Source organism: Canis lupus, chromosome 12 (genome assembly GCF_003254725.2).
Source record: "Canis lupus dingo isolate Sandy chromosome 12, ASM325472v2, whole genome shotgun sequence".
In the NCBI taxonomy this organism is placed as follows: domain Eukaryota; kingdom Metazoa; phylum Chordata; class Mammalia; order Carnivora; family Canidae; genus Canis; species Canis lupus.
In genome coordinates this window covers 1918341-1938105 of record NC_064254.1, presented here as the reverse complement: position 1 = coordinate 1938105, position 19765 = coordinate 1918341, and the positions used below count along the sequence as shown (strand labels likewise).

The 19765-nt window shown below is 35.7% G+C and overlaps 1 protein-coding gene across 1 annotated transcript in view; it reads left to right on the top strand.

Moving 5' to 3' along the window:
- Positions 1-19765, top strand: part of TSBP1 (testis expressed basic protein 1) — a 155717-nt gene that overhangs the window by 47148 nt on the left and 88804 nt on the right. The window contains exons 23-24 of the mRNA XM_049091970.1: positions 6575-6595; positions 7321-7335. Of these exons, the coding sequence (XP_048947927.1) occupies positions 6575-6595; positions 7321-7335 (36 nt within the window). The remainder of the gene's footprint in view (positions 1-6574; positions 6596-7320; positions 7336-19765) is intronic.

Here is a 19765-nt window from a genome sequence, read left to right as displayed (position 1 = left end):
GGGCTCCAGAGCTGGCCCAGCCACTGCGGTTGTTCCTCCTGGGGCCTCACGGGGTAAACAACCCCCACTGAGCCCTGCACCAGGCAGGGGCAGAGCAGCTCCCCCAAGGGCTAACACCTGAAAATCAGCACAGCAGGCCCCTCCCCCAGAAGACCAACTAGACGGACAAGTTCCAGGGGAAGTCAAGGGACTTAAAGATACAGAATCAGAAGATACTCCCCCGTGGTTTTTGTTTTTGTTTTTGTTTTTGTTTTCTTTTTGATTTCTGATTGCTTCCCCCACCCCTTTCTTTTTCACCTTTCTTTTTCTTTCTTTTTCTTCTTTTTTCCTTTTTTCTTTTTCTCTTTTCTTTCTTTCTCTCTCTCTCTTTTTCTCCTTTTCCCAATACAACTTGTTTTTGGTCACTCTGCACTGAGCAAAATGACTAGAAGGAAAACCTCACCTCAAAAGAAACAATCAGAAACAGTCCTCTCTCCCACAGAGTTACAAAATCTGGATTACAATTCAATGTCAGAAAGCCAATTCAGAAGCACTATTATACAGCTACTGGTGGCTCTAGAAAAAAGCATAAAGGACTCAAGAGACTTCATGACTGCAGAATTTAGAGCTAATCAGGCAGAAATTAAAAATCAATTGAATGAGATGCAATCCAAACTAGAAGTCCTAAGGACGAGGGTTAACGAGGTGGAAGAATGGGTGAGTGACATAGAAGACAAGTTGATGGCAAAGAGGGAAACTGAGGAAAAAGGAGGCAGACAATTAAAAGACCATGAAGACAGATTAAGGGAAATAAACGACAGCCTGAGGAAGAAAAACCTATGTTTAATTGGGGTTCCCAAGGGCGCTGAAAGGGGCAGAGGGCCAGAATATGTATTTAAACAAATCCTAGCTGAAAACTTTCCTAATCTGGGAAGGGAAACAGGCATTCAGATCCAGGAAATAGAGAGATCCACCCCTAAAATCAATAAAAACTGTTCAACACCTCGACATTTAATAGTGAAGCTTGCAAATTCCAAAGATAAAGAGAAGATCCTTAAAGCAGCAAGAGACAAGAAATCCTGACTTTTATGGGGAGGAATATCAGGGTAACAGCAGACCTCTCCACAGAGACCTGGAAGGCCAGAAAGGGCTGGCAGGATATATTCAGGGTCCTAAATGAGAAGAACATGCAACCAAGAATAGTTTATCCAGCAAGGCTCTCATTCAAAATGGAAGGAGAGATAAACAACTTCCAAGACAGGAAGGAACTGAAAGAATATGTGACCTCCAAACCAGCTCTGCAAGAAATTTTAAGGGGGACTCTTAAAATTCCCCTTTAAGAAGAAGTTCAATGAAACAATCCACAAAAACAAGGACTGAATAGGTATCATGGTGACACTAAACTCATATCTCTCAATAGTACCTCTGAATGTGAACGGGCTTAATGACCCCATCAAAAGGCGCAGGGTTTCAGACTGGATAAAAAAGCAAGACCCATCTATTTGCTGTCTACAAGAGACTCATTTTAGACAGAAGGACACCTACAGCCTGAAAATAAAAGGTTGGAGAACCATTTACCATACTAATGGTCCTCAAAAGAAAGCAGGGGTAGCCATCCTTATATCAGATAAACTAAAATTTACCCCGAAGACTGTAGTGAGAGATGAAGAGGGACACTATCTCATACTTAAAGGATCTATCCAACAAGAGGACTTAACAATCCTCAATAATTATGCCCCGAATGTGGGAGCTGCCAAATATTTAAACCAATTAATAACCAAAGTGAAGAAATACTTAGATAATAATACACTTATACTTGGTGACTTCAATCTAGCTCTTTCTACCCTCAATAGGTCTTCTAAGCACAACATCTCCAAAGAAACGAGAGCTTTAAATGATACACTGGACCAGATGGATTTCACAGATATCTACAGAACTTTACATCCAAACTCAACTGAATACACATTCTTCTCAAGTGCACATGGAACTTTCTCCAGAATAGACCACATACTGGATCACAAATCGGGTCTTAACCGATACCAAAAGATTGGGATCATCCCCTGCATATTCTCAGACCATAATGCCTTGAAATTAAAACTAAATCCCAACAAGAAGTTTGGAAGGACCTCAAACACGTGGAGGTTACCCATCCTGCTAAAAGATGAAATGGTCAACCAGGACATTAAGGAAGAATTAAAAAGATTCATGGAAACTAATGAGAATGAAGATACAACCATTCAAAATCTTTGGGATGCAGCAAAAGCAGTCCTAAGGGGGAAATACATCGCAATACAAGCATCCATTCAAAAACTGGAAAGAACTCAAATACAAAAGCTAACCTTACACATAAAGGAGCTAGAGAAAAAACAGCAGATGGACCCTATGCCCAGCAGAAGACAGTTAATTAAAATTCGAGCAGAACTCAACAAAATTGAGACCAGAAGAACTGTGGAACAGATCAACAGAACCAGGAGTTGGTTCTTTGAAAGAATTAATAAGATAGATAAACCATTAGCCAACCTTATTAAAAAGAAGAGAGAGAAGACTCAAATTAATAAAATCATGAATGAGAAAGATCACTACCAACACCAAGGAAATACAAACGATTTTAAAAACATATTATGAGCAGCTATATGCCAATAAATTAGGCAATCTAGAAGAAATGGACGCATTCCTGGAAAGCCACAAACTACCAAAACTGGAACAGGAAGAAATAGAAAACCTGAACAGGCCAATAACCAGGGAGGAAATTGAAGCAGTCATCAAAACCTCCCAAGACACAAGAGTCCAGGGCCAGATGGCTTCCCAGGGGAATTCTATCAAACGTTTAAAGAAGAAACTATACCTATTCTACTAAAGCTGTTTGGATATATAGAAAGAGATGGAGTACTTTCAAATTCGTTCTATGAAGCCAGCACCACCTTAATTCCAAAACCAAAGACCCCACCAAAAAGGAGAATTACAGACCAATATCACTGAAGAACATGGATGCAAAAATTCTCAACAAGATACTAGCCAATAGGATCCAACAACACATTAAGAAAATTATTCAACATGACCAAGTAGGATTTATCCCTGGGACACAAGGCTGGTTCAACACTCCTAAAACAATCAATGTGATTCATCATATCAGCAAGAGAAAAACCAAGAACCATATGATCCTCTCATTAGATGCAGAGAAAGCATTTGACAAAATACAGCATCCATTTCTGATCAAAACTCTTCAGAGTGTAGGGATAGAGGGAACATTCCTCGACATCTTAAAAGCCATCTATGAAAAGCCCACAGCAAATATCATTCTCAATGGGGAAGCACTGGAAGCCTTTCCCCTAAGATCAGGAACAAGACAGGGATGTCCACTCTCACCACTGCTATTCAACATGGTACTCCAAGTCCTATCCTCAGCAATCAGACAACAAAAAGACATTAAAGGCATTCAAATTGGTAAAGAAGAAGTCAAGCTCTCCCTCTTTGCTGATGACATGATACTCTACATAGAAAACCCAAAAGCCTCCACCCCAAGATTGCTAGAACTCATACAGCAATTCGGTAGCGTGGCAGGATACAAAATCAATGCCCAGAAATCAATGGCATTTGTATACACTAACAATGAGACTGAAGAAAGAAATTAAGGAGTCAATCCCATTTACAATTGCACCCAAAAGCATAAGATACCTAGGAATAAACCTAACCAAAGAGGTAAAGGATCTATACCCTAAAAACTATAGAACACTTCTGAAAGAAATTGAGGAAGACACAAAGAGATGGAAAAATATTCCATGCTCATGGATTGGCAGAATTAATATTGTGAAAATGTCAAGGTTACCCAGGGCAATTTACACGTTTAATGCAATCCCTATCAAAATACCATGGACTTTCTTCAGAGAGTTAGAACAAATTATTTTAAGATTTGTGTGGAATCAGAAAAGACCCCGAATAGCCAGGGGAATTTTAAAAAAGAAAACCATAGCTGGGGGCATCACAATGCCAGATTTCAGGTTGTACTACAAAGCTGTGGTCATCAAGACAGTGTGGTACTGGCACAAAAACAGACACATAGATCAATGGAACAGAATAGAGAACCCAGAAGTGGACTCTGAACTTTATGTTCAAGTAATATTCGATAAAGGAGGAAAGACTATCTATTGGAAGAAAGACAGTCTCTTCAATAAATGGTGCTGGGAAAATTGGACATCCACATGCAGAAGAATGAAACTAGACCACTCTCTTTCACCATACACAAAGATAAACTCAAAATGGATGAAAGATCTAAATGTGAGACAAGATTCCGTCAAAATCCTAGAGGAGAACACAGGCAACACCCTTTTTGAACTTGACCACAGTAACTTCTTGCAAGATACATCCACGAAGGCAAAAGAAACAAAAGCAAAAATGAACTATTGGGACTTCATCAAGATAGGAAGCTTTTGCACAGCAAAGGATACAGTCAACAAAACTAAAAGACAACCTACAGAATGGGAGAAGATATTTGCAAATGAGGTATCAGATAAAGGGCTAGTTTCCAAGATCTATAAAGAACTTATTAAACTCAACAGCAAAGAAACAAAGAATCCAATCATGAAATGGGCAAAAGACATGAACAGAAATCTCACAGAGGAAGACATAGACATGGCCAACATGCACATGAGAAAATGCTCTGCATCACCTGCCATCAGGGAAATACAAATCAAAACCACAATGAGATACCACCTCACACCAGTGAGAATGGGGAAAATTAACAAGGCAGGAAACCACAAATGTTGGAGAGGATGCGGAGAAAAGGGAACCCTCTTACACTGTTGGTGGGAATGTGAACTGGTGCAGCCACTCTGGAAAACTGTGTGGAGGTTCCTCAGAGTTAAAAATAGACCTGCCCTACAATCCAGCAATTGCACTGTTGGGGATTTACCCTAAAGATTCAGATGCAATGAAATGCCAGGACACCTCCACCCCGATGTTTCTAGCAGCAATGTCCACAATAGCCAAACTGTGTAAAGAGCCTCGGTGTCCATCGAAAAATGAATGGATAAAGATGATGTGGTTTATGCGATAGCCAAACTGTGGACGGAGTCGATAGCCAAACTGTGGAAGGAGCCTCGGTGTCCAACTAAGATGAATGGATAAAGAAAATGTGGTTTATGTATACAATGGAATATTACTCTAATATTATTAGAAATGACAAATACCCACCATTTGCTTCAACGTGGATGGAACTGGAGGGTATTATGCTGAGTGAAGTAAGTCAGTCGGAGAAGGACAAACATTATATGTTCTCATTCATTTGGGGAATATAAATAATAGTGAAAGGGAATATAAGGGAAGGGAGAAGAAATGTGTGGGAAATATCAGAAAGGGAGACAGAACGTAAAGACTGCTAACTCTGGGAAACGAACTAGGGGTGGTAGAAGGGGAGGAGGGCGGGGGGTGGGAGTGAATGGGTGACGGGCACTGGGGGTTATTCTGTATGTTAGTAAATTGAACACCAATAAAAAATAAATTAAAAAAATAAATAAATAAAACCCATAACCAAGCAAAAAAAAAATTTTATTAAAACAAAGAAATTAGGAAAAGAACAAATTAAGTCCAAAGTCAGCAGAAGAAAGGAAATAATAGAGATCAAAGTGGAAATACATGAAATAGAGACCAGAAAAACAATACACAGAATCAACAAAACTAAGAAATGGTTTTTGAAATGATTAAAAAACTGACAAATCTTTAGCTGGAATAACTAAGCAAAAAAGAAAATTCAAATAAGTAAAACTAAAAATGAAAGAAGAGACATTAAAATGAACACTACAGAAATACATAGGATCATAAGAGACTACTATAAACAATTATTTGCCAACAAATTATGTAAAAGAAATGGAAGAAATCTCTAGAATCATACAACCTACAAAGACAGAATCAGGCAAAAAAAGAAAATGAAAGAAAGAAAAAGAAAATCTGCATAGACTAATGACAAGTTTAGAGACTGAATTAATAATCAAAAACCTACCAACACAGAAAACTCCAGGACCAGATGGTTTCACTTTAAATGTAGACACCAAATATTTAAAGAATTAACACCAATTCCTCACAAATTCTTCCCAAAACTTGAAGAGGAGGGAACATTTTGGACTCATTGTAGGCCTCATAACAAAGCCAAATAAGAACACTACAAGAAAATAAAACTCAGACCAATATCCCTGATTGATATACATGCAAAAATTCTAAACAGAACATTATCAAACTGAATTTAAGACCACACTAAAATGATTATATACCACAACCAAGTGAGATTTTACCTGGAATGTGTGTCTGGTTCAACATACACAAATCAACAAATTTAATACATCATTTTCATAGAATGAGAGATAAAAGAATATGATCTCAATAGGTGTGGGAAAAACACTTGACAAAACATAACATCCTTTCATGATCAAAACTTTGCATGAATTGGGTATACAAAGAATATACCTTAACATAATTGAGGCTACATATGACAAACCTACAGCTAAGATTACACTCAAAAGTGAAAAACTGGGTGCTTTTCCTCTTAAGATCAGAAATAAGACAAAGATGCCCACCTTCACTATTCTTATTTTGTCTCTTTCAGTGGACAGTTCTGGAAAAATAAGTAAGTTTGGATCATTTCTTGGCCTTACCTATTTCTGTGTCTAGGACCTTTGAATTTTTGTTACCCAATTTTTTTTTATTTCACATTCTTCTACTTTAGAGTAGTCAATATTTCTTAAAGAAATGATGTTATTATACTTCAATTTCTTCTCTATTTCTCTTTTGGAACAAAAGATAATGATCTTGTCTCATTACTCTGGTTATCGACTGCCAAAGATTATTGGTAGTATGTATACCCAGCTAGTTTACCACAAGGGAGGCTATTTTCCTTGTGCTATCATCTGGCAATGGTGAATTTTCACTAAAAAAAGAAAATCACCTAAAATTGACAGAAAAAATAAGTGTCAGGATGACACTAAGTGATGATTTTGAAAATTGGTCAACAATACACATTTTTTCAACGGATCTAAAGGACAGTGGGCAAAAAAACTGACTTGTGAGAGAACAATTACAGTAGAAAATGCAATAGTTTGAAATTTGGTAGAATAGATATTACCTAGGATTCAATCCCATATGGCAAATGGCATATGGATTGGCAAATGGCATCCTAAAGAAAACCAGCTCTGTGAAGTAGGATGTGGAGCTTTGGTCAGCAGCACTCCTGAGGATGAAACAGAGGGTTTTATAGGACCTGAAGGTGCTGCTTCTGCATTCCTCTAAAAGGGAGTGAGACTTTACTTGAGTTAAAAAATTCCCTCTGATCAACCTTTTGTGTTTTATTTTTAGCAATATCTCCTATGGGTAAGTTCTTTATCTATTCTCAACCATGATATTTTACATTGTTTATATTTTCTGGATTTGCTGTTTCTACTCCCAAATTAGAGATTTGTGTTTCTAAGATCATTTTAAATGTTCCTATTCTCCAGAATTTTCTAATATTTTAAATAACTATTTTTGGAGAGACAGCTGTAGAGGATTTGATGAAGTTCATACAAAAGGATGCTGTAATCTCTGGCCATCTTCTAGGCTCTGAAAAAAAAATCTCCTTTCTAACTCCCAGCAAAATATAATGAAAGAAAGATTGGTTTCTAAATTGTGTGAGTTCTTTGCTAGTAACTTAGAACTCTTTTTTCGTTATAAGTGAAGGCCCAGTGAATCCGATTAACAGAAAAAATAACTAGTTAAAAAAAAACTTTATCAAAAAAAAAAAAAAACTTTATCTTGCCTTCTAAGTAATTCTACTTTTGAGGAATAGTAGGTACTGAGCCCCTCCATATACTATGCACCATGCTAGGCATTTTCAAAAATATTATCTCTTATTCTTATCATAGCCTGCCTGCTAGCTATTGTTATTCTACACTTCACAGATCAGTAAAATTGCTCAGACACTTGCCCAAGGTTAAAGAATTGGTAAACAGCACTGCCAAGACTTCCTGTCTCTGAATTAGATACTCTTTCCATGCCAACACATTGCCTTCTATACTGAACCACAAATGCCTTTTTTGGGATTAGTCCTGAAACCATATCTATAAATAAAATGTTTCTAAATACAAATAGACATCACTAGGGAAGATATATAATTAAATGTACACAAAAGAATCATTTTAAAAATAAAAGATATCAAAAAAATAAAATAAAAATAAAAGATATCCCATTTAGATCAATGTTTGGCTTTTAACGGTTTTCTAAATTCAGATTTCCCATCAGGATTATTTAATGCCTCAGCTCTTCAAGAAAATCCTATGAAACACAATAATAATTCTTAAAACTCTGTAAATGTACAACCATAGGAAGCAAGCAAAACTTAAATTTAGCATCTCAAACTTTCCAAACACTAACACAAAATATGTCTTTATATTTAATCATTCTTCTTTATCAGTTCACACTAGTAGAGTGGGTTTGTGAGTGGGAGGAGGAAAAGTTGAAAGGTATAATTGTTTTCTTTGCATTCACATTCACAACACAGCATGACTGCTCTGAAGAATAAGCATTCAGAGCAGTCATGATGTATCTGCAGCTCACAAATGACATGGGGAAGGTGATAAGAGTGTGTGTTTTCTTTACAAAGAGAAAAAAGGCTTTGAGAAGGGACCATAGGCCAAGGCCCTCCCTGGAGGTGAATTCGTTTTTAATGAATTTTTTTAAATTGCCAGAAAAAAATCAGTTCAATCTTTAAAATTTTTTTCTTGTAAAAGATATATTTTTGTTGACAAGAATATTTCAAACATATTCTTCCCAGTTGATATTTTTAGCGAAAAGAGATTAAAGTTTAATTTGTGGTTCAAAGAAAGATTGAAGACAGATCAGCTCATTAAACTTCATCACCCTCTCAAGTTGATTCTCTTAACTTCTCATCTCCACATTCAGCTAACTAAGTATATGATTTTTTTTTCTAAATGTTAATTCATGGACTGAGATCTACAATGAGTCATCCTCCTAATGCTTAACAGATCTTTATGCTCTAGATCTGAGTGTACTCTCTCTGGCAGCTACTGGATTAATAACCTAATAGGAATAATTTCCTAATAAAGCCATGGTTTAGTTGCTACATTATTTAAAGTTATTATATAATTAGAATTATTACTATGATAGCTAATTCATGATATCTTTTAGCTTTAACAAAAATTAATCCAGCTTAAAATCTTTAGGTACACTGAATACATTATAACAATTGCCAAGATCTTGGGGGAAATATTCCCTTATAATTAGAATTTTGCCATATAGCCTACCACCTGCAGTAAATGGACTTTCAGCTAGGGCTTACAAATCTTTATATCATGTAGATTATGAGATCTAAGGGGAAAAAAAGATGTATGCACTAACTAGAAATTTGAAAGAAGGGAGAGGGAAGAGCTTAGAATTTGATGGAATAATGATTTGCAGCTTACTTCTCCTATGCTATTAGGTTCAAAATAGAAAATATACAGCAAAGAATTAAAACAAAGATATGAAGATACTATTAGAAGTGACTATAAGTATTTTTTAGTTTAGTGGGAAAAAATAAAATTCTTTAAAATACTATAAAATTAGGAAAATTGTAGCTAGAATAAACATTGTTTCATAAAATCCTAGAATATTTTTATTAACAAAAATCTATATAATTTAGGATGTGAAGTTAGCTTAAAAATGGGTCTGCAGTACACAGTAGTAAATATGAAACTCCCAAGAGATGGTAGATATGCATATTAAGAAATATTAAGAAAATTAGCTTGTTAAGGAGTACATTCCACAGAATTTGTAAGGTTGGAAGCTTCAGTGGAAAAACATGCTCTTTTCCACACCACACCACATCCTCCCAAAAAATAAGTGTCTACTGGTAGTACTGTTAGATATCAAAATATTCTGAACTCTCTAAGTACTAAAATGCTTAGGATATTTTACTATTGATATTTATTAGTAAATTGGAAATGGCTTTGTCTAGAATAAAATGTCAGTACATTAGGGAGGAAAAAACACAGTAAAGCATTATTGCAACATTCTTAGTGTTATTTTCATTTTGTGTCAGAACCTAAAATATCAAAAAGGAAACACTACAACATCTCTTTTGATTTATACTTACCTTCTTATCTAATGCAGGTGTGTCACGTTTTACTATTTGTTTTTTGGTTATGTGTATGTCAATATTTCAGACATCAAACCCTAAACATATTAAAAGGTTTTCTATGAAAAGAAAAAGGTCAAATCTTAAGCAAGAAATCCTCCTGTAAAGCAATTAACCATTTCTCTAAAGTATTTGGTTGGAACTAAGAATGCCTTGTCTTAATAGATCAGAGAGAGTTTTTGCCTGTATGATCTAATTGGTAGTAATAATAGCCAATATTTGTTGGACAATTTTACTATGTTCCATGCACTATACTGAGTGCTTTACTTAGATTATTTAATCCTCATAACACTTCTGTGAAGTACCTACAACTATTGTACCCATTTTACAAATAAGAAAGTAAGGTTTGCCCAAACTCACCTGGCTGGTTAGGTATGAAGCCAGGATTTGAAACAGTCTGTTAGTAAAAGCCATGCTTCTTAAATATTTCCTTAGAATCCTTAACTCTAAAGTAGGCAGAGGAAACAAAATAAAAGGAAGATGAATCTTATATGGTCTCATTCATTTGGGGAATATAAAAAATAGTGAAAGGGAATAAAGGGGAAAGGAGAGAAAATGAGTGGGAAATATCAGAGAGGGAGACAGAACATGAAAGACTCCTAACTCTGGGAAAGGAACAAGTGGTGGTGGAAGGGGAGGTGGGGGGGGGGGTTGGGGTGATTGGGTGACAGGCACTGAGGGGGGCACTTGACAGGATGAGCACTGGGTGTTATGCTATATGTTGGCAAATTGAACTCCAATTTAAAAAATTAAAAAAAAAAAAAGGAAGGTGAATCTTTGGGGATTAACTGATTTTCCCAAACAAACCCAGCTAGCAAGAATACTATACCCAGGTGTTCTGATTCAGCTTTTAAATTCAGTATTCTTTCTACCCCATTAAATATTTAAATAGGTTTTCTTATAGGAAGGTGTGCCACTCCTCCATAGCAAGAACCCACAGAATTTTTCCTGGTAGCATAAATTATTTTTTCTTAATCCAGGAAACCAAATCACTAAAATAAGAAAAAATAAAGTGGAAGCTAAAAAATTCAGTTTATTAGATCACACAGAAGTTGAGACATAGTAGAGCTGACTTACCTGTACATGGAAAAAGGGACCAGAAATTTTTGTAAAGTAAGTTTGCCGTTATCATAAGGAACAGACTGAACTCTGAAGTCTGACTCCAGTTTCAAATCCCAGCTCCACCACTGAATAACTCCATGGCCATATTCACATTCATTTACTCAATTTCTTCATCTGTAAAATGGGAATAATAGTAGTACCTGCCCTTTTAGTTGTGAGAATTAAGTGAATTAATATTTTATATAAAATGCTCAGAACAGGGAGTGCCTGATGTATGATAAGTACCCAATAATTACCAGCTAGTACTATTATTACTTTTGTTTGAGAGGACATTCTTATATTCAATACTCAAAGCATATTTTGAGTTTTTTCTATTTTAAGAAACAATTATTACTTCTTTCCACAATTTTTCTAAAAATAAATTCCATTTGTTTTCAGAACACATCCTCCTTTAGCTACTAAGCTTTAATTATCAGCCATAATATACTGAACAAAAGCGGCCAGTTCATTTATAGTTCATTTTACCTCTTCTTTCATTAATCTTCCAATTTATTAAAGAGAATCTGGAATATTATCAATACTTGTATAATTTAAGTGTAGAGTTCCATCATTTTATATTTTCAGGAAATCTCAAGCTATCTTCAGTTTTTCAGTTTTAAGACAAAAAAAATAAACCAATATCAGGGGGAAAAGTAGCAATAAAGAGAAAGTACTTGATATCTGAATTGTGCACTTTTGTTATGTGCTCAGTTATATTTCCAGGTTGCATGGATGCAGAACTTGCAAAAAAATCAGATTTCAAGGCCCAGATTCTAAAAAATGGAGCCACTACAAAGTCTGAGAGCAGCCAAGAAGAAAACAAGAAAACACTAAAGAAGGAAATTTTAGTCATAGATTCTGATGAATCCTTGACATCAAGGCACAAAACAGAGTCAAAATGGAAAACAAAAGGCATTGAGTTGGAGAACGGAAGGATAGGAATGGAGATCATAGAAAAGGAGAGTGAGACCAGGATACTAAGAGAGGAAGACCAAGTAAAAATGAGTGACATGGGAATACCAAAAGGAGAGGAAACCCAAGTAAAGAGGAGAGAGTCCAGAATACCACAAGGACAGGAGTCCCAAGTAGAGAATAATGAAGCTGGAATATCAGAAGGACAAGAGTCCCAAGTAGAGAGTAATGAAGCTGGAATACCAGAAGGACAGGACTATCAAGTAGAAGATAATGAAGATGGAATACCACAAGAGCAGGAGTACCAAGTAGAGAAAAGTGGGTCTGAAATACTGCAAGTTCAGGAATCTCAAGTAAAGGAAGGGAATTCTGAGGATCAAATAAAGCAAGACAAAGGAAAGGAAGATGCAAGGAAGAAGAAAGATACAGAAGAAAATGATGCTATGAAAAAAAGGGATGTAGAAAAGTACAAAGTTAAAAGAAGGAAAGAATCAGAAGTCAAGAGTAAAAAAAAAGAAGGTTCACTAAGGAGCAAAGATAAGTAAGGGAAGAAAGTACAACAAAAAGATGAAAAGAGTAAGGGTAAAATAAAAGAAGGCTCATAAAGTCAACTGATTTTTCTGATTCCCATCCTCCAGATACAAGTCACAACCCAGTTATTGCTAAATGGATCATAATTATAAAATCCCTTTAATTTATACATCTATAGAGTGCCTACTATAGATGTTTCACCATTTTAAGTCCTCTTAACCACAAATCTCACCTTCTAATTCTTGGTTTTCTAAGTTGATACTTTTATGGGCTTAGTCAAGAAAGACTGGATACTTTCTGAAATAAAACATTCTGATTAAAGAAATGTATAATTTCCTTTGGCAATGATGATATTAACTCAGTGACAGTGTAACCAATCAACCAATCAATGCTCCTCATGCTAAGCTTAATGTTCATGAGGCACCGTTCTAGCAATTAGGGTTACAGAAATATATGTCTGACTCTGCAATAAAATAGCTTTTAACACATATAGTGATATAATATGTGTACACAGGATAATCTTTTAAAAGTAAAATCTGTCAAATTGTAGTTTAGATGGATGGTATGAGTTAGCAGCCTCTTGGAACAAGAAGATAAAGGGGACAGCTTCGTGGGGAAGGGAATGGTGGTTGGTATATGTGTCTTGAAAGATGGATAAGATGTTGATACACTGAGTGAGGTAGGAAAAGTACAAGAAAGGCAAAAGAATTCAATGCTGCCACACCATGCTCTAGGAGAAGTAGGCAATTTTATCGTTACAGCAGGCTCAGAAGAAGCACTCTGGATACAATTCTGTAAAGGAGAGTTAGAAGAAGATTCTGAAGGAATATGAAAACGAACTAGGAATTTATACTTTATTCATCAGGCAACTGGGAAGCCTTCTAGGGTATTTGGGAAGGAGAGTGAGGTGAATAAGGTTGCATTACTAAAGTGTGCAACCTTGTGATTGTACAAAATAGACTGAGGAGGAGAAACATCATAGATAGTAAATCTAGTGAAGAGATGTTTGGGGTAATAAGTGATGGAAAGAGACTAAATAGAAGGGATAGATATGAGGTATTTTTTCAAAGAAGAAATCACTACTTCATGATGACTACATATAAGTAGGGAAAAGAAAAAAAATGATTATTTCATAACTTTTGAAACTGGGTGACAGAAAATCCATAACAAACTGGGAGCTAACTTGTAGGACAGGGAGGCAATAACAAATTGCTGAGTTAAACAAACTAACACTTGTCATTTGAGAGGAAGCTGAAGTCCGTCCGGTAGAGATAACTGAAGCCATAGAATAAATGAGTTCCCCAAAGAAGAAAGTACAGAGCTAGCAAAAGCACAGGTCCAAGAACTGAGCCTGTTAGATATAATAGGTCAAAGAAAAAAATTAAGGTATGAGAAGATGTAAGGAAAATCTGTACAATAAATGTTCTGATAACGAAAGATGAGAATTTAAAGAAAGGATGGTTAAAGAAGTATATTCCACAGAATTTGTCAACAAATAAGTCAAACATTTTCATTTCCGCTAGATCTTGAAGGCAAATAAGTAATATAATAATATAAGTTATATAGTAGGAAACTACAACTATGAAAATTGTTTGCCATTCTCTAAAGGCCACCAAAAGGCAGGCCAGTTAAAAACAATTGCTAATCTTCCCTTACAGATACAGGTATGGAAGTTTTAAAGGACCCTAGAAGAAGGAAGGAGAAAGGAGTGAGCTATCAAAATAACACCATGCTTAGCAAAATGATGCAAATACTAGGAAAATGAATAAGTACATGTAATTTCAAGATAATTTAGATATAAAGATAGTAAAGTAGGACTTAAAAAATTAAGTGGTAAATTTTGTTTCACAAATACGCTAATATACATGTCAAATCCCTGTTCACAAATGCCCTGCTTAGATCTTAAAAGTTCTTATCACGAGGAAAAAAGAAAATTTGTAACCATGTGAGGTGACCCATGTTAACTAAACTTATTATGGTAATCATTTCATAATATATACATATATCATTAGGTCAAACACTTTAAACTTAAACTATGTTGTATGTCAATTACAGCTCAACAAAACTCGGTGGGGGGGATCAAGTCTTCTACCTTAAATATGTACAATTTTTGTCAGTTTTATCTCAATAAACAGAAAAAAGAATGAGTAGACGTCTTACCTTTAGTCATTTTATGTGTAGGAAAAGAGCATAACATATGTAAGGAAAAGCAGGAAATTGAGTTTTAAGATAACAAAGCTGAATAGGGATCCCTGGGTGGCGCAGCGGTTTGGCGCCTGCCTTTGGCCCAGGGCGTGATCCCGGAGACCCGGGATCGAATCCCACATCGGGCTTCCGGTGCATGGAGCCTGCTTCTCCCTCTGCCTGTGTCTCTGCCTCCCTCTCTCTCTCTCTGTAACTATCATAAATAAATAAAAAAAAATTAAAAAAAAAAAAACAAAGCTGAATAGGAAATGCCAAGATATTGGGAAGTAAACAATTTATGTAAAATCAGATAATGCGGCTCTTACCCCAATTAAAGATTTCCTAGGTTAGAACTGCATTAAAAGTGCAATTTACCTTTGCTCACAAATATCTCCTGCCCCAGGTTATAACTAGCATATCTAAGAAATGAATACAGGGAACTGGTGAAAAAGGAAAAGCAGGATTCCTGGATGGCTTAGGGGTTGAGCATCTGCCTTTGGCTCAGGGCATGATCCCAGAGTCCTGGGATCAAGTCCCACATTGGGCTCCCTGCATGCAGCCTCCTTCTGCCTGTGTCTGTGTGTGTGTATGTGTGTGTGATGAATAAATAAATAAAATCTTTAAAAAAAAAAAAAAGGAAAAGCATAGAATTTAAAACAGGATTCAAAGGGATAAAAGGTTAAACTGAAAAATTGATCAGAATATTCAGTTTTACATTGGATGAAATTTCATTACCCTCGTTTTAAAACAATTAAGGGGGATCCCTGGGTGGCGCAGCGGTTTAGCGCCTGCCTTTGGCCCAGGGCGCGATCCTGGAGACCCAGGATCGAATCCCACGTTGGGCTCCCGGTGCATGGAGCCTGCTTCTCCCTCTGCCTATGTCTCTGCCTCTCTCTCTCTCTCTGTGACTATCATAAGTAAATAAAAATTTAAAAAAAAATAAAATAAAACAATTAAGAATAGGAGAATCAGCCAATGTCGCTACTCTGTACCTGATGGGTCCCAATTAGGTTTTGAAGAAATAGAAGCCTGTTTTTCTAGTGTTTGAGAACTTATCCATCATCATCCAAAATCTTAACCATCTGACAAGGCTAGGAAGTAAAATCTAAGAGATACCACACTACAGATTATATACATTGTAACCCAGTTCTCAAAAATATTTTATTTATTTATTTTTTTTAATTTTTTTTTTTATTTGTTTATGATAGTCACAGATAGAGAGAGAGAGGCAGAGACACAGGCAGAGGGAGAAGCAGGCTCCATGCACCGGGAGCCCGATGTGGGATTCGATCCCGAGTCTCCAGGATCGCGCCCTGGGCCAAAGGCAGGCGCCAAACCGCTGTGCCACCCAGGGATCCCTTTTTTTTTTTTTTTAATTTTTTTTTATTAAAATATTTTATTTAAATCTTTATTAAATTTCTCTGCAAAAATTAAAAACTTGTGATGTTATCAGTGTTAACTTCCTATGAATCTCTATCTTAATCCATGCTCATATAAACATATATGCAAATGGAGTCAACCTACACACATCATTCTGCAACTTGATTTTTTCACCTAACATTATGTCACATGCATCACTCCAAGTCAAAGGACATCACTCTAAAGCATTATTATTACAGTAGAGTGGATGAATTACTGTATATTCAACCAATTCTTTAACAATGGACTTTGAAAAAAAAAAAAAAAACAATGGACTTTGTTTGTTTTTCAGCTTTTTTGCCATGGGCCAAATGGTGCTATAATAAACATCTTGGTACATGTTAAGGATTTTATTTCTTTAGGATAGATTTCCAAAAGTGAAATTGGAAAGTCAAGAGAAAAAGAAAATATATATTTTTAGTGCTAATGAAAATATTTTTAATGTTAACGAAAATATGTAATCACTTTCCCCAAAATCCCTAACCATTCACATTCTGACCAAGGATGTCTGAGCTCTATTTTCCCCACACTCTCACTGGTGCTACAAACAGCAGCTACTGAGAAAAATAATAATGAGAAGTGTAGTAGCTAACTCTTTTTTGTCTCTGTCATGGGGAAAGTAATGTCTAACTCTTGCTTTGATTGCATTTCCCTAACACCTAGTGAGACTGAGCATTTCTTACAGGCTTCTTAGTCTTTTTGACTTGCTCTTCTGTGAATTATTCATTTACTATACTGGTGGTTTGTCCTTTTCTTATTCAATTTCAATTCAAGTAGAAGCTTTTTGTCTATTAATGTTTTTCACCTATCATATGTGTTCAAATTTTTTTTTCTCAATTTGCTTGTTGTTGCTCTATATCCAATCATTCATCCTGTCCCCTAAAATTATATCCTGAAGCTGACACTTCTCACCTCCTTATCAGGTAATCCAAGCCTTCACCACAGGTCACCTGTACTGCTGTGATAGCCTCTGAAGAGAGCTCTTGATCTCATTCCCCACTCTCAGCCTACTGTCCCTCACTAAGTCAGAATCATACTTTTGTTCTAATTATTTTTTTCTGATTTTATTTATTTATTCATGAGAGACACAGAGAGATAGAGAGGCAGAGACACAGGCAGAGGAAGAAGCAGGCTCCATGCAGGGAGCCCAATGTGGGACTCAATCCCAGGACTATAGGATCACACCCTGAGCTGAAGGCAGACGCTTAACCACTGAGCCACCCAGACGTCCCATGTTCTAATTATTTTCTAATTTTATTTTGAGATAGAGAGCACACAAACATGACAGGGCAGAGAGGGAGAGAGAGAATCTCGAACAGGTCCCATGCCCAATGTGGAGCCCAATATGGGCTCCATCTCACCATCCTGATTCTCACCATCCTGATTCTCACCATCATGATTTAAGCTGAAACCAAGAAGAGTCAGATGCTTAACCAAATGAACCACCCAGGCAACCCAGAATCCTACTTTTAAAATGTAAATTAGATCATATTACTTCTCTGCTCAAGGCTTTCCAAAGGTCTTCCAATCACTTTAATGTAAAAGTACAAAGCTCTCAAGACTTCAAGGCCTCATAGTACACAGTTTCTGGCTTCTCCAGCCTCATTTCCCAGTGTCTCCCTCATTGCTGCAGCCACACTGTGGCTTCATTGTTCTCCATACCTGCCAAGCATGTTCCCACTGCAGGTCTTCCTGGAACATTTGCACAACTCACTTCCTCACTTCTTTAAGATGTCAGCGAAAATATGACTACCCTAACTAAAACAGTATTTCTACCCTCTCTATCCCTTTGTCCTGATTTCTTTTTCTTCATAGCATTTATTACTACTTCACATTATTTTTCACTTTCACTTCACATGTATTTTTTTGACTTTCTGCTCCCATAGATAATAAACTCTGAAGACAAGCACTATATTTTGTTCACTGCTGAATAGCTAGTGCTTAAAAAAGTATCTCCCACATAGTAGATGCAAAAAAAATTGTTAACTGAAATGAAATAAAATAAAGGCATATTTTACTATACAAAAATTTATTACATTTGGTCAAATGTAAGCCTTAAGCCTGAAAGCTTCTAGGCTTTCAAATGGGTTTCCTCTACTACTGTGGTACACATATTCATTTTTTTCCTAAAAATTTTCTCTTTCATATTTATTAAACCTATTTGTTTATGGTGTGAAATTGATGTCTAGTCTTATTCTCTTCCAGATGGAGATCAAATTTGTCAGCAGTATTTGTAAAATAAACCTTTTCCCACTTAATCATACTCTTTCAATGGCAGTAATGATGCCCTCCAGGAAGCAAAAATAGGTTCTTGAGGGTCAAAAAATTGTATTCTATTAATGTATAAATTACAGATATTCATAAAATACATAGGCAGATGTATAATATATTCATGAAATGTATAAGCAAATTCATAGTATATTTGTAATATGGAAATCTTACAAAGGAGATGATTAGAATAAAAACATCTTAAGAAATCTTATGAGGTCATAGTAAAAAAAAAAAAAAACGATGTCAGTGTCATACTGCTTTGATTACACAAGCTATAGGAAAGTCTGAATGTCTATTAGGCATATCCTGATCTACTCCTCTTGTCTTATTGTTTCCTTGGCTCTTTTGGACATACATTATGCCATGTAAACTATATACATACATATATATATCTTTGAGTTCTCCCTCTAATTTTCTTTGTTTTTTTTTAAGTCCTCATTTAAATTCCAGTTAGCTTATGTACATTGTAATATGAGTTTTAGGTGTAAAATCTAGTGATTAAACAATTCTATGCAATGCTTGGTGCTCACACAAAGCAGTTCTTAATCCCCATCACCTATTTAGCCCATCCCCACACCTATTCCCTCTGGTAACCAGCAGTTTGTTCTCTATAGTTAAGAATCTGTTTCTTGGTGTGCCTTTTAGAATCTTTTAGAGATTTTTAAGTCACATGCATACACACATACACACACACACCAAACAAGAAAAGGAAAGGAAAAACCTGCAGGCATTTTGTTTAGAATTGCATTGAATCTATAGTTTATTTGGGGATAATTTACATCTTTATGAGTCTTCCAACCCATTAATAAGATCTTTCTTTCCATGTATCAGTCTTTAATTTTTCTGAGTATAGTTTTATAGTTTCCTATGTTGAGGTCTTGCATATCCTTCAATACCTTAAAATTTAATAAATTTTTACATTATTGTAAATTATAACTTTTTTAAAATTCCATTTAATTTTTGTTTTTATATAAAATACAACTGAATTTTTATATTAACTTTACATTCAGCAATTTTGATTATCTAATCTATTATTCACGTAATCTATATTATTATGAATGTTCTATATTCACAACCTGGTCATCTGCAAATACCAAGTTTCGTTTCTTCTTTTGGAATGGCACTGTTTAGCATTTCTTTTTGTTGTCTTCTTCCAATGGCTAAGAACTCTATTTTGAATAGAAATTGCAATGGCAACCTTCATTTTCCTGT